The sequence below is a fragment of the Alligator sinensis genome, unplaced genomic scaffold, assembly GCF_000455745.1.
Source record: "Alligator sinensis unplaced genomic scaffold, ASM45574v1 scaffold1012_1, whole genome shotgun sequence".
Taxonomy (NCBI): domain Eukaryota; kingdom Metazoa; phylum Chordata; order Crocodylia; family Alligatoridae; genus Alligator; species Alligator sinensis.
The window spans coordinates 344,125-359,802 of NW_005842104.1; the positions used below are offsets into that span (position 1 = coordinate 344,125).

General features: G+C 38.0%; 1 protein-coding gene across 2 annotated transcripts; it reads left to right on the forward strand.

The window, feature by feature from the left end:
- The first annotated feature begins 351 nt into the window (after positions 1-351).
- Positions 352-13,405, forward strand: KLHL31 (kelch like family member 31). 2 transcript variants are annotated; one of them, XM_006024470.2, is made up of 4 exons: positions 352-403; positions 497-552; positions 2,459-3,662; positions 7,061-13,405. In XM_006024470.2, the coding sequence occupies exons 3-4, from the start codon at positions 2,491-2,493 to the stop codon at positions 7,791-7,793; spliced, it is 1,905 nt and encodes a 634-aa protein (XP_006024532.1). In that variant the 5' UTR covers positions 352-403; positions 497-552; positions 2,459-2,490; the 3' UTR covers positions 7,794-13,405. The 2 variants fall into 2 exon arrangements, with proteins under 2 accessions (XP_006024532.1, XP_025060887.1); XM_025205102.1 differs by lacking the exon at positions 497-552 and having other exon boundaries at positions 359-403.
- The last annotated feature ends 2,273 nt before the right edge of the window (positions 13,406-15,678 follow it).

Below are 15,678 nucleotides of genomic sequence, written 5' to 3' on the forward strand. Positions count from 1 at the left end.
GCTCATAGTCAGCTTATTATCCACTGTAACCCCCAGGTCCTTTTCCGCAGAGCTGCTGCTCAGCCAGTCAGCCTCCAGCCTGCACTGGTGCATGGGATTGTCCCCTTGTAAGTGCAAGACTTTCCATTTGTCCTTGTTGAACCTCATGCAATTCCTTTTGGTCTAATCTTCCAATTTGTCTAGGTCACTCTTAATCCTAGCTCTTCCCTTGTACATATTTATGTCAAGGGGGCAAACTTGCTCTTTGGAGTTTTAAAAGCCAGGCAAGCAAAGGAAACCTAACCCCTCTGGATGGTAGAGAGAGAGAGAGAGAGAGGGAGGGGGAGGGCTCATTTTAAAGGGCCCCAGAGCGCAGACTCCAGTCTCTTTTACTCACAGTCACAGCAGTGTCACAGTAGAGACAGTAAGTGCTAGGACTTGTCAAAGGGCCTCCAATCTCCCCCCACCCCCGCTCTCTCTTTCTCTTTCTCTCTCTCTCTCCTTTCATTCTTCCTAGGATATTCTCATTGATACCTTGGTGGACAGCTGTGGAACAGCATTTTGCTGAGGAGGGTAAGGGTGCTTCTAATGCTGCTGTTACTGGTCTTTTGGTGGCACTTGTTGGGGGAGGGGGTTTCTGTATCTAGTGAGTTTCACCATTCCCTCTGCACCTGGAATGTCCTTGAACATGAATTATTCTCGAGTGAAAACAAACATGACTTGTTCTATCAATGGGAAGGCAAATGGCTTACAAAATTAGCTGAGATTTGCAATACTTAAAAATAGTTTATTGACATGATGGGTAGTTTAATCTGTCTCTTTGCTTTTTCATTTCCTGAAATTTGACTTTTTGAGTACTCAAACAATTTTGCTCATTAATTTTTTGTTGGTAGCAAAGTACATGCTGAGGAAAACTTTGGAGAATGATTGTTTACATAACAAACAACTTTTAAAATGATTGCATCTATGATGTTCTTAATTGTTTTAATGGGAAAAAAGACTATAATATTTATGTCAAACTGTGTGTGTGTTAACATTTATTAAGTTAAATGGTCTCTGGAAATATTTAAAACCTCAGCTATGCCTTCCAAGATAATATTTTCTAGCCAACAAGGGTGTTTGTGAGTAGAATATCTGATGGTATCCAAAATTTATTGTCTTTTCAGGTATCTAACAATGAAATGCATATTGTATTTTCTATAGTTTTGATTTGTTCCAGGCATTTAAAACAACAAAGTACATCCAAAATGACAAATGCACCTTAAATTGAACCTGTCTTAAAATGGCAAGCTGCTGTGAGTGTTACTATTCCTGGAGCTGACTCTGATAGGTTTCAACAGATGCAGCTCCTGGAATGCAGCCGGGATGGGGAGGGAGCAGAGCAGCAGCTGACCCACCTCTTTGGCAAGGAGACATTCTGGGATCTCAACTCACTCTGGCATGCAATGACACTGACACTTTCCGCACACATGGCCGTCCCCTGCACTGTGAACAGGCTTCACCCAGTAGGATGGAAAAAAAATTTTCTTAAAGAGGCAATAACCATTCCTTTCTATAATTAAAATGCTGATTTATTATAAGCTGTGTGCTTTAGGCAAATTGTATGGGTAAGGTTTTAAAAGGAAATATTACTGGAGAAGCACACTTCCTAAATAGATCTATTAAATGACATAATTGCTTATTTTATCATTAAACAACCCTCCTCTATTTTGTATTTTTTGTTTGACCATGAGGATCAGAATGGTTGCTAATGATGAAATCATGTCAGAATCCAAGAAAATACTGTATTTCAGATATAGTGTTGAATTTGATTAGCTTTAGTGACTCCTTTCTCAGATGTAATAATCCAGGACCATGGCCTTCCTTTAAGGTACATTTGATTTTTTTTTTTTTTGGTACATGAAATAATTCCTTTGAAAGAACCAAAGGGCCTTCTACAATGAATTGAGTAGAAATTTTGTCCTTGGATTATTGTCAGTGTTTATATGTTTGATGTGATCAATTAATTTAACACTGTTATGTGAAAGTGATCTTCCTGTTCATGCACAGCTTCTTAAAAGTCTATATCAACTCACAAAAAAACCCTTTAAGAATAAAAGTGGGTTTTTCTCTGCAATGTCTTCAATAGTAACTGCTGAAAGTGAAAGCACAGTAACTTCAAATTACTGGTAATGTATATAGCAATGGAAAAGTTATGGAATTAAACTATTTGTAGAAGTGCATTTGTGAATATGATATGGGGAATTATATACCATAAGCCTTGCCTAACGTATCTAAGGTCAGAAGCCTGGAAACACTCTGGATCAGACATTTAATACAGAAAAATACATGTAAAACCATGCCTAAAGTGCAACTTTTTACATATTTTATTTGTGGAGACTGTTTTCAACTTATTGATCAAGTTTAGTCTTTGGTGTGTCATCACTGAAACGTTAAATACTTGAAACTGAAATATAGCTCTAAACTTTGTATTTTTTAGCAAGCTCTTGGCTGTGATATTACATTGCAGTCATGGCGCCTAAGAAGAAGAATGTCAAAAAGAACAAAGGAGATATCAATGAGATGACCATAATTGTGGAGGATGGCCCCCTAAGTAAACTAAATGGTTTGAATGGACTCTTAGATGGTGGGAATGGTTTCAGCTGCATTTCAACTGAGGTTTCTGATTCGTCTTATAGCCCAAATCTCTTGGACGGTCTAAGTAGAATGAGACAGGAAAATTTTCTTTGTGACTTGACCATTAGTACAAAAACCAAATCCTTCAATGTCCACAAGGTGGTGATGGCTTCATGCAGTGACTATTTTCACAACATCTTAAAGAAAGATCCATCCACTCAAAGAGTGGACCTCAATGATGTATCTCCACTAGGCTTAGCCACTGTTATCACCTATGCCTACACTGGAAAACTTACTCTTTCACTGTATACAATAGGTAGTATCATTTCCACAGCAATTTATCTTCAGATTCACACTCTTGTAAAGATGTGCTGTGATTTTTTGATACAAGAAATCAGTGTTGAGAACTGCATGTACATTGCCAATATTGCAGAGACATATGGACTAAAAAACACCAAAGAAGCAGCGCAGAAATTTATTAGAGACAACTTCATTGAATTTTCAGAAACAGATCAGTTCTTAAAACTTACTTTTGATCAGATCAATGAACTCCTTGCAGATGACGACTTGCAGTTGCCTTCTGAAATTCTTGCATTCCAGATTGCAATAAAATGGCTGGAATTTGACCAAAAAAGAGTAAAGTATGCTGCAGATCTCTTAAGCAACATTCGTTTTGGTACCATCTCTGCTCAAGACCTGGTCAATTACGTTCAAAATGTACCAAGAATGATGCAAGATGCTGACTGCCATAGACTTCTAGTGGATGCTATGAACTATCACTTGCTTCCATATCATCAAAATTCACTGCAATCTAGAAGAACAAGGATCCGTGGAGGTCTCCGAGTATTAGTCACTGTTGGGGGACGCCCAGCACTAACAGAAAAATCCCTTAGTAGAGACATCTTATACAGAGATCCTGAAAATGAATGGAAGAAGCTTACTGAAATGCCTGCTAAAAGTTTTAATCAGTGTGTGACTGTGATGGATGGATTTCTCTATGTAGCTGGTGGTGAAGACCAGAATGATGCCAGAAACCAAGCCAAGCATGCAGTCAGCAATTTTTGCAGGTAACAGACTATTTTTAAAGTGACAAATTCCACATAGAGCAGGAACACAATCCAAGCAAGGGTGCAAAGCATAGCACCAACAGATAAGATTTGTAGGAGGGAAGAAAAGGGATGTAATTTCGTGTTTAAGTTATTAGGTATTATAAATGTACAACCATAGTTATGTAAAATTCCCCATAATCAAAAAAATGCAAAATATAATAAGTCAAAGTCAGAAAATTTGTCTCATGCCAAAGTAAATGAATAATTTCTATAAAAAATATTAAAATGCAGGATTACTGCAAATGCAGGATTACTGTAAATAGTATTAAAGCTGTGACTAACCAAAAGAAGCAAGACTCTTCAAAGCTTAAGCCTAAAGACAGAGGTTTGGAAACAGAAATTGTTTCTTAAAAATCTATTTTGCTCCCTTCTGTGTAACAGACCCAAAATAATGCAAAGTTTCTGAAGAACTGTAGTTTCATTGGATTGTCCCCATAGAACTGCATGTATGGGAAAGGAAGTGAGCATAGCCTGAAGGCGGATCCTAACTGACCTTAATAGATAATTCTGCCTAAAAATAGCATTAAAACATGGAAATTGGAAAACTCACCTTTATGTCTAAAAAAATAATATAAGAGCATACTTTTGTGCCTCTTATCTGGAGTGGGTACAAAGCTGCTGCTCTTCTGCTGTTGGCTATAGCCCCCTGATGTTAAAGTCCTCCTAGACACCTCAGTAAGTATGTAAGGAAAAGTAATGAGGCAATGATTGCCTTTGGCTCTTCATTTTTCTACATATGCCAATTTGCAGAAGAACACATTGCATAAAAGAGATGGTTTCTCAGTTCTGTCTCCCCTTTCCTTGCAAAACGGAGCTCAGTCCTAGCTTTTTTATATTGCCAGCATGATGGAAGCCGAACAGCAGGATGGAATATCACTAAACAGCGATAGGAACCAGTGGGCACATCTACATGAGACATTTACTGCAGAGTTGACTAATTAGCTCACCAGTAAATGTCTTGGTGTCTACACATGTGGCCCTAGTAGGCTGTAGGAAACACATAAAACCAGCAGCAGGGTAGTACTTGTAAATACAAGTGCTATCTTCCTACAGAGATTTTTATTCTGCAGCACTGTGCATGTAGGTACTGACATGGCTGGCTGGGGCACAAAGATGCTTTAAGCTATGAACAGACGTTCAAAAAGCCTGAGCTGGAATTGATTCAATCTTTGCAGGTTAGTCTAACCTGCAAAGCTTGAACTGATTTGGAGGTGGATAGACATTCCCTTGTCATTCCAGAAATGCAGATACATGCCTGCAGTGGCTCAGGCTAGAAGCCAGGGGGCATTAGAGCAGCCCTCCCTCCCTTCCACAGTACTGAGTAGAAGGGAACGTGGCCGGGCTGGGGCAGGATGCTCTGATTTGCAGGGAATTGATAACAGTGTTTATCACCCCTAACTCAGTGTTTATCACCCCATTAAGAAAACAACAGAGGGTCATTACCAGCTACCTGTTGATTCTGCCTTTGTCACAGCACAGACTGGAGCCCGCAGGTGGCCTGCTAGCTAATACACAGATATTATATATACACAGATATACACAGCAGCGCAGAGGGTGGGGGGAATTCCTGCTTAGCAGAGAGTGTGAGGGGAAGAGGAGGGGAGCAGCCTGCAAGTCTCTGCCAGAACTGCATCCAGGGAGCAGAGGGGAGGGACCAGTTCTGCTGTGGAGCAGAGAGCCCTGCCCAACCCAGAGAGCATGTCAGGATGCTGGGGGAGTCTGGTTTGTCTTAAACCAAAAAGGGGTCTGGGACAGACATAGCATAAACTGGTTGGAGCCTAATTAGTTAAGTCTGATACTACATTCAACCAGGTTTATCTCAAACCGGTTTCAGTCATTTTCAAACTGGTTTATGTGCACTGAAAATCTGTTCTGTTACAGGTTTAAACCAGTTTCTGATCACTTAAACCAGTTTATGTGTAATGTCTGTCCCTAGCCTTAGTGCAAGGGCTGCCTGCTGGCTAGCCCCACATTAGAATACCCTCATTCCCCAACCAAGCCCTTTACAGCACGTTGACCCAGCTTGAAGCAGCCTGGGCCTGGCAGGCTGACCCCCCAAGCCCACTGCCAGCCTGGGCTGCTCTGACCCAGCTCAACGTGCTGCGGTCCCATATTCTATTCCAAGCTCAGTGACCTTGGGCAAGTTGTTTCATATCTGAGGGCTGCTTATATATTGTACAAAGTCTCTGAAAACAGTCAAGGCATTAATTATTCTGAACATTAATATTTTGAGTATTTTCCCTTCATTGGTATTCATTTAAAACAGGACTAAAGTAAATTAGAAGCTTTGGTTGCTTGCAGATGTTAAAAAAAATATGCGCTTTACCAGAGAAGCAGCACATTGCTTCAGCCCAGCTCTTCAGCCTCTGTATAGATTGGGTGCTTCAGCTGGGCCTTTTCACACTTTTATTTAATAGCAGATTCAATCAGCTATTAGGTAAAAGCTCCAGAAAGCCCTGCTGAAGTGTGCAAGCTATACAGATGCTGGGGAGCTAGGTAAAACTGACAGGGTTCCTCTTCCCATAAAGCGCCTGATTCCTCCTCTTTTGTTTGTCAGCATCCCAAATGTTTATTACCTGTGTCTACATTGTGCATTGTACTACTCCTTGTAGGGCCCAATTGACTCAAGCAATATTGGGCCCTTTGACAATTGAATCGGCTATTAGACAAAAGCTCAAAAAAAGCCCTGCTGAAGTGCGTGAGCTATATAGATCCTAAGGAGCCAGGTCAAACTGATGCAATTCCTCTTCTGGGCATGAGCTGTGCTCAGCACAAGGGCACAACACGGTGAACGTAAAGTGCTGTTTTGGGTGGAGTGGTTCCATGTCTGTAAGCACCCATAGTTGCATTATTAGTTGTAAAGGAGACATTCTCGTCGTGTAATGTATGTCATATTTTAACTATTGATTGTATAAATTTTACAATGTATTTTATAAGACATTTTATATAATCATAGAATATAATAAAATATAATATTTTATATAGAAATAGTTAAACTACTTTTACTGTAATCACTTTTAAAGATTATTTACTTTTAAAATGACAAATAAAAATTAAACAATCTGACTTCTAAAAGGAATTGGATAAATTTAAGGGCTAAATTTTGAGGGGAAAAAACTATTTTTGAATTTCAAAAACACATTTCTTAAGCATAAAAAACCCTATTTCTTTGAATGTAACAGTAATTACAACTTTTAGTTCAAGTAAATTCTAAAACTAGAAAATAAGAAGTAGCAAAAATGACTTCGCATGCCTACAACATCTGCTATGCAGAGGCAGATACAATGCAGTATTTTCCACAAAAAAATTTGAGTATTTTGATTGCATCAGTTACCCTCTTTTCTTAATGCTTGCAGATATGATCCTCGTTTCAACACATGGATTCACCTGGCAAATATGAATCAGAAGCGTACACATTTTAGCCTGAATGTATTCAATGGCCTCCTTTTTGCAGTGGGTGGTCGGAACTCTGATGGATGTTTATCCTCAGTTGAATGCTATGTGGCTGCAATTAATCAGTGGCAAATGAAGGCCTCATTAGAGGTAGCAAGGTGTTGCCATGCTAGTGCAGTAACAGATGGCAGGATCTTGGTTACAGGAGGTTATATAAATAATGCTTACTCCCGCTCTGTGTGTATGTATGATCCCAGCAATGATAGCTGGCAGGATAAGTCAAGCCTTAGCACTCCAAGAGGATGGCACTGCTCTGTGACCCTGGGGGAAAGGGTCTATGTCATGGGTGGGTCTCAACTGGGAGGTCGAGGTGAAAGGGTTGATGTCCTCCCTGTTGAGTGTTTCAACCCTTACACTGGGCAATGGAGCTATGCTGCTCCCCTTCAAACTGGAGTAAGTACTTCAGGTGCTTCAACCCTTAATGGGAAAATTTACTTGGTGGGGGGCTGGAATGAAATAGAAAAGAAATATAAGAAGTGCATTCAGTGCTACAATCCAGATCTTAATGAATGGACTGAAGAAGATGAATTGCCCGAAGCTACAGTAGGAGTATCCTGTTGTACCATTTCCATGCCCAGTAACAAAACAAGGGAGTCCAGGGCTAGCTCAGTATCTTCTGTGCCAGTCAGCATTTAAACATTGTAATTAGATATAAGCCACAATAAATTAAAATGTTTACCTACATGGGTGTGCAGTTAACCCTTTAAATAGCCTTTTGTGCCTACATGGAAAAATATATAATTGACATTATAATAATTTTAATGCTACAAAACAGCCCAGTTTTCATGATCTTTAAAATAGCTGGTGTCAAACGAACATAATTAAGATACAATGAATGTACTTAGTAGGAAGGGAGTGTTATGCCATGAGTGGAACAGTGACTAATTTATATTCCTAGCTGTGCCACTGACATGCTGCAGTACCTTTGGCCATCACTTAATTTATTTGCATCTAATTTTCTCTAGCTGTAAAATGGGGATGCAATTAGCTTCAAATGGTCCTTCTGAGGCTTATTCAAGTAACATTCAAAAGTGCTTTTAGATCCCTAAATAAAAGGCTCCGTGGAGCCAAATATTATTGCCAGTAAATCTCAATATATATTGGGAATGCACCGTGTCATCTTAAAAATTAGCCAGTTTTGTTTATTTTTATGAATTGTATATTTTGTGAAAGAGATTTTACAAAAAACTATTGAACATAGCAAATAGAAAATATATGCTCCCTTACCCCCCACCACTTCACAGCAGTGAAGTCATCAAACTTTTTCCTCTCAGAAGTTAGAAAATGTTTTCTATGATTTAGATTGCAACCATTTAATGTTCATAGGTAGGGCTATGGCAAGGATTTCAAGAGCGAAATTGCACTGTCTGTTATGGGCCAATCCTAAGGGCTCTGCCTCAGGGCATCTGACTCCTGCTTGCCCTATCTTCTGTCCAGATATCTATGAGCAAAAAGAAAAGGAGGAGAGTCCTCCTTCATTAGTTGCTCAATGGTATCCTTCCCAGTCTGCAGAGGTGATAGTCCAGCAGAGAGAGAAAGGGAAGATCACCCTAATCTCACAGCTGCTCCCTTCATAGAAACACACTCCTAGTTATTGTACCCCAAGAGTATCGTCTGTGCTCTGAAGCCTATCACCAATGTGCAGCAGTTTCCAAGCTTTTTCCAGTCAAGACCTGGATTACAGTCAGACAATTTCATGCTACCCCATACAATCTGTAACTGCTGCTTGTGTGTGCAAGACAGAGTGAAACCAATACAACTAACACAGAGATAATTGTTCTAGTTTTGCTTTCTTTTGACTGAAACAGTTGCAGTCACTGGAGTATTTATTGAGGCACAGGCCATATCTACATGAGATGCTGACTGAGCAGTTGTTACTGCATAATCATTTAGTACTGGCATAACCAAGTACTAAATGACTGCACAGTAACCGACATTACAGCACAGTAGCATCCCTGCATGGCTTTGTGGTGAAGTTGATTGCACACCAGCTCGTTACTACTGTGCAGCAGCATTGTGTCACGGTTCATGCCCCATGACACTACTGTGCACTAGTAACGAGCTACTGTGCAGTAAGAGTTTTGTGTAGACGTGGCCACAGTAAAACTTTGCCTTCTGTTAATTCAGGACACCTACACCTACAGAATAGTTGTAGGTTCAGAGTAAATAGTGGCTCATTACCATTCTTAGTCCTGTTTTGATTGCACTTGAGGTCATAACTCCTTGTTTGGGAATTGCTGTCATTTAGGGTTTCAGGAGAGGGAGCAACAGAGAACATTTGGAAGCAGCACTACTTGCTGGAGGCAAGAGGGACTACGGGTGCCAGGAGCAGAGCAATAGAAAACATTTTCTCTTCTCAATCCTTTTATCCTATAAGTTGCTATTTGACTGATAAGTAAGTAATGAGTAAATGCTGCAGAATTTTGCATAAAAGCATCGGTTGTGTGTACGTATGTGTGTGTGTGTATATATATATATGGGAAATAGTAAATCATATATGACAGCTCTGAAATATTAATATTGGTATTACTATATCAATATTATTAACAGTAAGATGTTCATACTTGTCTTGCCAGGCACACACACAATGTCATTAACACTAACTTCTTCCTGGCCTTACTAATGAGTATGTGGCCTTGATCACAGGCTTTTTATTATGTGACTTTCCCTTTTACCAGACTGATAAAATCCTTTTGCCCATGAAGTCAATGGGAGTTTTGCCATGGACTTCAATGGGATCAGGATGTTATCTTTAGTCCCTCAAATTATGCTTTATTTCAGCACTGTGCATGGGGAAGTAAATATGTAATGTCTGCTATTTCCATTGCCAGTGAGACGTGAACCTATTTTCCCGGGTAATCTCTAGAATTTACACCTTTATTATTAATAAAGATTTGCATACCATTCACTCTTGGGGCAAGAAGCACTAAAATTAACTAAAATGACTAGATAGATCCAAATTTGTAAAACTCACTCCTTTTAAAAGAGTTATTAAGCTTTTATGGGTAACTTTCTCAAAACACAATGAACCCCTCAAAGCTCAACATCCACTGAAAGGCCAAAAGAGTTACTGATCAACCAAATATACTTTACCCTGTTCACCAAAGAAAACTTTTAAAGCTATATGTAAATGCAGACACTTTTAGGAAAAGCATTTGCAGAACTCTTTTATTATGACTACCTTTTGGCAAGTAGAGTTACATATTAAGCATTGGCAATGATGATATAGTGTCCAAAATTAAACCAACTCAACTGGGATTATCTCAGTTTTACGTGTTCTTCTTTCCCATTAGTTCTAATCTATACAAAGATTGTTAGAATATTTTAAATGATTTTAAATCCCCAGATTCTATTCTGAATGCTGTATATTATTAGATTAGACTACACTAAAATGAATTTCGTCAAAAGCCTACTGTCAGTATTGGCTAATTTAATTTTAATGTCATTACGTTCACTCTTTATATTGTATAATTTAAATGAATAACAACTCAGATCCAGACCTATTTAATTCAACATAACATACTTTCGAGTAACTGAATAACATTTTCTCATTTTAATATAAAAATTCTGTGTTTCTCCACTTCAGTCAAGCAGGAACTTTCTCTAGGATTATTTGCATTTTTTTTCTTCTCAAAATCATGAACACACATTCCACATGAAAAATCTAAAAGGCCCTTTGAGAATTCTGTTTTCTTTGGTAATTTTGTATAAAGCTTACAATTATCCTTTTATTAAAGTAGCTATTATTTATCCATGCCAATGCATATAATATATATACACAAGCATTCATAGACTTATTCTAGATAAGTATAAAGGGTTTTTTTTAAAGCATCTATCACCCTAGTTGGTAAATATATTAAAATCACCCATAACTAATTTTTCTCAAAAGGTGCAGCTACACGAGACACTACTGAGCAGTTATTACTATGCATTTATTTAGTACTTATATTAGCAAGTACTAAATAAATGTGCAGTAACACCAGCACTGGTGAATGTCTTTTAGGTGACACTACTGTGCAGTAGTCTAATAATACTGTGCAGTAGTATATTAGCACTGTCCATGCTGTGACACACTACTTCAAAGTATTTTTCAGCTACTGTGTAGTCAGAGTCTTGTGTAGACATGCTGAACTTGTGCTTGGGAGAAAATTGTGCCATGTAAAACTTTCTCTTTTTTTTTTTTTATCAATTCCATAACTATATGAATAATAAAATGTAGTGAGTTGTTGCAAAGTTTCCTCTCTAATGAACGTATATTACATGTTGTGGAACAATTTTTTTATCATTGTCCCTATAGTATTTTTAATCCCCAAAATATTTAAATAGTAACAGCTTGGTTGGAACTGGAAACATTGTATGTTCTTGCAGCATGCGTTTAGGGTACCCCTGCACACTGAGCCAGAATTTGGCCCTTAACATATGAAAATGTAAAGCTGACTTTAATTTCATCTTGGCTTTGTTAAGTATCACATCCATGGATAAACAGTGATATGATTTCCCTTTTTATAGAAATTGATTTATGAATTATAGATTAAGTGCAATGGAACTACTCTGTATGACTTGAAGGGTTAAATTTTTGAGGCTAAATCCTGTTCATCTTATTAAGTTGGAATTCTGAATGAGGGAAATGGGATTTAGCACTTTGGGCCACATTCTGGCAAAGTAATACATGTTGATGCCTTCCAAAAATTATCTGTGCCCCAAAAAGAGAGAGAACCTTCTCAGTGTTTGGCCTATGAGCTCTCCACAAAATCCATTAAGTTGTGTTCTGTAGTATGGGTCAAGGGACATCATTCATCTGTCCCATGACACAGCCATTGCCCTTTTTATGATATCCTTCTATTGCATAAATTGTATGTACTTCAGGGCAAAATAAATAGTAGGTACCGGTACACGTTTAGGGCTTGCGATTACCCAAATATCTCAGTTTTGCTCTTGCAGCATGTATTTAGGGTGCAACTGCACACTGAGCCAGAATTTGGCCCTTAGGATATGGCTTTACTTTCATCTTGCTCCTGTTAGGTATCAATTACTTACATAATCATGACATTTTTGTTTAAAATACCCTTTTTCATTAGAACTGTGAAAGTCTGTACATTACACGTTGTGGAACAATTTTCTATCATTGTCCCAATAGTATTTTTAGTCCCAAAACATTTAATAGTACCAGCTTGGTTGGAACTGGAAACATTATATGTTCCAAAAAAGAATGTTCTGTGTAGTTTAGGAAGTGCAAGGGGAGGATAACAGTATTTTAAAAAATAATACAGGAATTCTTCCATCTGAGTAAGATACAGATTGCAAACTTATACAATATCAGATGGACTTGCTTTAGTATTGTAGTAATAAAAAATGTAATTAAAGTAACCAGATGAGCTTTAATGTTCTATGTACCGAGTCCACATTGCTAGTGTCCGCACTTCCAAAGAACTTAAAAATAATCTTCCTCCACACTCTGTAAATGGAGCCGTGTGATTAGCCTACAGATTTTGTTTGTTTTATGTTTGCACAGTTGTGTGAGAGGGTGCGCTATGGTATTGTATGAGAAGAACTTCCCATGGGAAAACTTGGCTAAGGAGAGAATTTGCATGTAGTTCTTATGATGAATAGGCCAGGGTTATTTTATCTCTTCCTGTACAGACCTGTCAAATGAAGTGCTGAGTATGGTCATGTCTGAGTCTAGTAGGTTGAGGTGCTGACTTCTAGCCAGCCAAAGAAGGGACTGATCTTCCTGACAGCTACAAGAACTTTAATAAGATATGATTTTAAATTAACAGTTGTCACTAGCAAAAGTAAATTAAGAATGAAAACTGCTGAATAGGGACTACCTTTAAGTCATATTGAAAACCATATTAATTGATATCCTGATCTTGCAGTCCTAACTCTGATTTCAGAGGGAATTTTCACCTTAGTAACAGCTGAAGTTTTGAGCCTCAAGGACCAAATTCAGCAATCACACAGATACCTATATGCATAGAATGGGACTGTTCATATAGGTAAGTAATGTAAATGCGCAGGTGTTTGCATATTCAAAGCCCAAAGGATGTGGGTACCTAAATGTACTATTTAGGCACCATTGCAGTCTATATTCATCTGTCCCCTGTGCTTGCAGTCTACATTCATCTGTCCCCTGTCCAAGAGCCACTCTAATTAAAGTGCCTTCAGTGTCTTGTGTATCAGCATCCCTGTGCTTCAAAATGGTGGCGGGGGTGCTTTAACTAAAGCTTGTCGAACTAGCTTTAGTTAAAGCGCTTCCACTGCCATTTGGAAGTGCAGGGACACTAGTACATGAAACATGGAGACTGCTGGAGCACACTAATTAGCATGCTCCCACAGACTCAGTTAATCAAGTGTGCTCCAACACACTGTAATTACAGGCCCCTAAAGTCCCTATAGGCCAGATCCACATAGGACAAATTTATAGCATCTGCAGCCTAGTGGAATCTTTTGCCTACATACATACATTATGAAGGCTCCTTATACAATGTGCAGAAGGCAGGGCAGGGTTGCATCCATGCAACATGCAGGGAGAGCTGACTTCCTAAGGATGGAATTCAGAGGAACCAGCAAGTTAGTAGGAAAGCCACCCTGGCTAGTTAGGCACCATCCCTCACAAGTTAGGAGCCTCAGCTCAGGTTGCTATACAGTGCCTATCTCCATTCAAGATGTTCAGCTATGAATCCTCCCCTTGAGTTAGATGCCTAAGCCATGTCAGCCTTCCTTTTGAAAGATCAGACAGAGAGACCATAGAACCAATTAGTATAGGTGTTAGAGCCCCTGCCTGTGAGATGGAAGATCTGCTTTCAGTTCTGCCTATACTTTCCACAAAGAAGCAGGGCACCTAAGAGTTAGGTATTACAATACATAGGTTCCTTTGTGGATCTAGTTCCATGTGACTAATTGCATTGATTCTGGTAATAGAGAAGAGTATCTAATCCTGAAAGAGAAAAAGGGTTGTAATGGCTGTTGGAAGAAGACGGTAATGAATGAAGCTAAAAGACTGGGGACAAATCAGTGGCGCTCAGTTAGATGGGTGGCACTATCTACAGTGCAGTTTTAAGAAGATCCCAAGGATAGACAAGAAATGTATGGTGTGCCAGAAAACTTGGGTGAAAGAGTCTCACAATACATATGATGAGGTTGCAATGCAAAAAACTAGTATACTAGTAATTCTAACTGATAACACCTAGTAGCAGTAACTAGTTGTTATCATTTAGAATTAAAGTTACATTAAAAAGCAGTTCATTCACTAATGAGCAATTGATAAGGCACAGGTTTATGAGGAAGATATAGTGGTATAATTCTACTAAGGAGAATGGGAACATGCATCTTACAATACAAATTAAAATACTTATTGCCTTGGCTAATGGCAGAATTAAAAAGCTAAGTGTTTTATTTGTGCTTAATATTTTCCCATTTGATAATTGTTATATCTAGTGATTCAAAAAAAGATGTATTAAATACAGACACTTTCAGGATGGGATGCAATAACAAGGGAACATTCATTTAAGTAAAAGTAAAATTGAATGCAAGAATTGTATTACTAAAAAAACCAAACAATTGATACTGTGGCAGATATTAATAGAATATATGTAGAGTAGCATGGTAATCATATTTTTAATTGTTTACTTTACTGAAAACAGTTTACCCACAGAACAAACGTAATTCATTCTTACTCAAAAGTCCATTTCAAATACTGGGAAATCCTTATGTTTCTGTCTGGTACATTTGTGGTTCAAATGTTCTTTGTTTTTAGGGCCCTTGTAAATTCTTAACTTCATATAAAGTTACTAGAACATTTGTTCAACTTTAATGGTAAATTCAATTCAACATTAAGTGATATTGCATGCCTATAGGGGCCAATCATTTCTTCTCTAGCAGAGTTATTTGCCAGATTTGTTTAAGAAGCATGCAATCTCCAGTAATTGATAACAAAATGTAAAAATAAAATAACAAAATTCAAAATGCCTAACAATGAACATGATAAAAGTTATCTGATTTTAAATTTCACATCTTAATTTCAATGTATTAACAATATTAGCAATTTATTAAATATCCAAATTTCAGAACAGTAAAAGACAGAAAATCAAGTTAGTTTTGCCAGTTGTTATTATTTTTACAGTACCAAAAAGTGTACTTAATAATCTTTCATACCAAAAGGTCTTCTAGAGGATTTTCTCCCTGGCTATGCCATAGCAAGCTGCTCAATTTAACTTATAGTGCCAATGGTATTTTTCTTCTAGTGGTTTGAGAAAAAAGTTGTATTTTTAATTAAAAACAAACATTGATAAAAGTATCAAGATCCCAGCAAGGTATTTAGGATATGCATAATCTTAACACATACTGGAGTTATGTTTTAAAAATTAACCTACCTATGAAATGTGAATGCTAAAAGTTAAATTATTCATTCTGGATGTGCAAAAGAAAGAGAGAGAGAGAGAGAAAGAGAGAATTAAAAACACCCCTGCTAAAATAAAAATGTCCATTGACTTGGCTGCTGCAAACTCTACTCTGATCCATT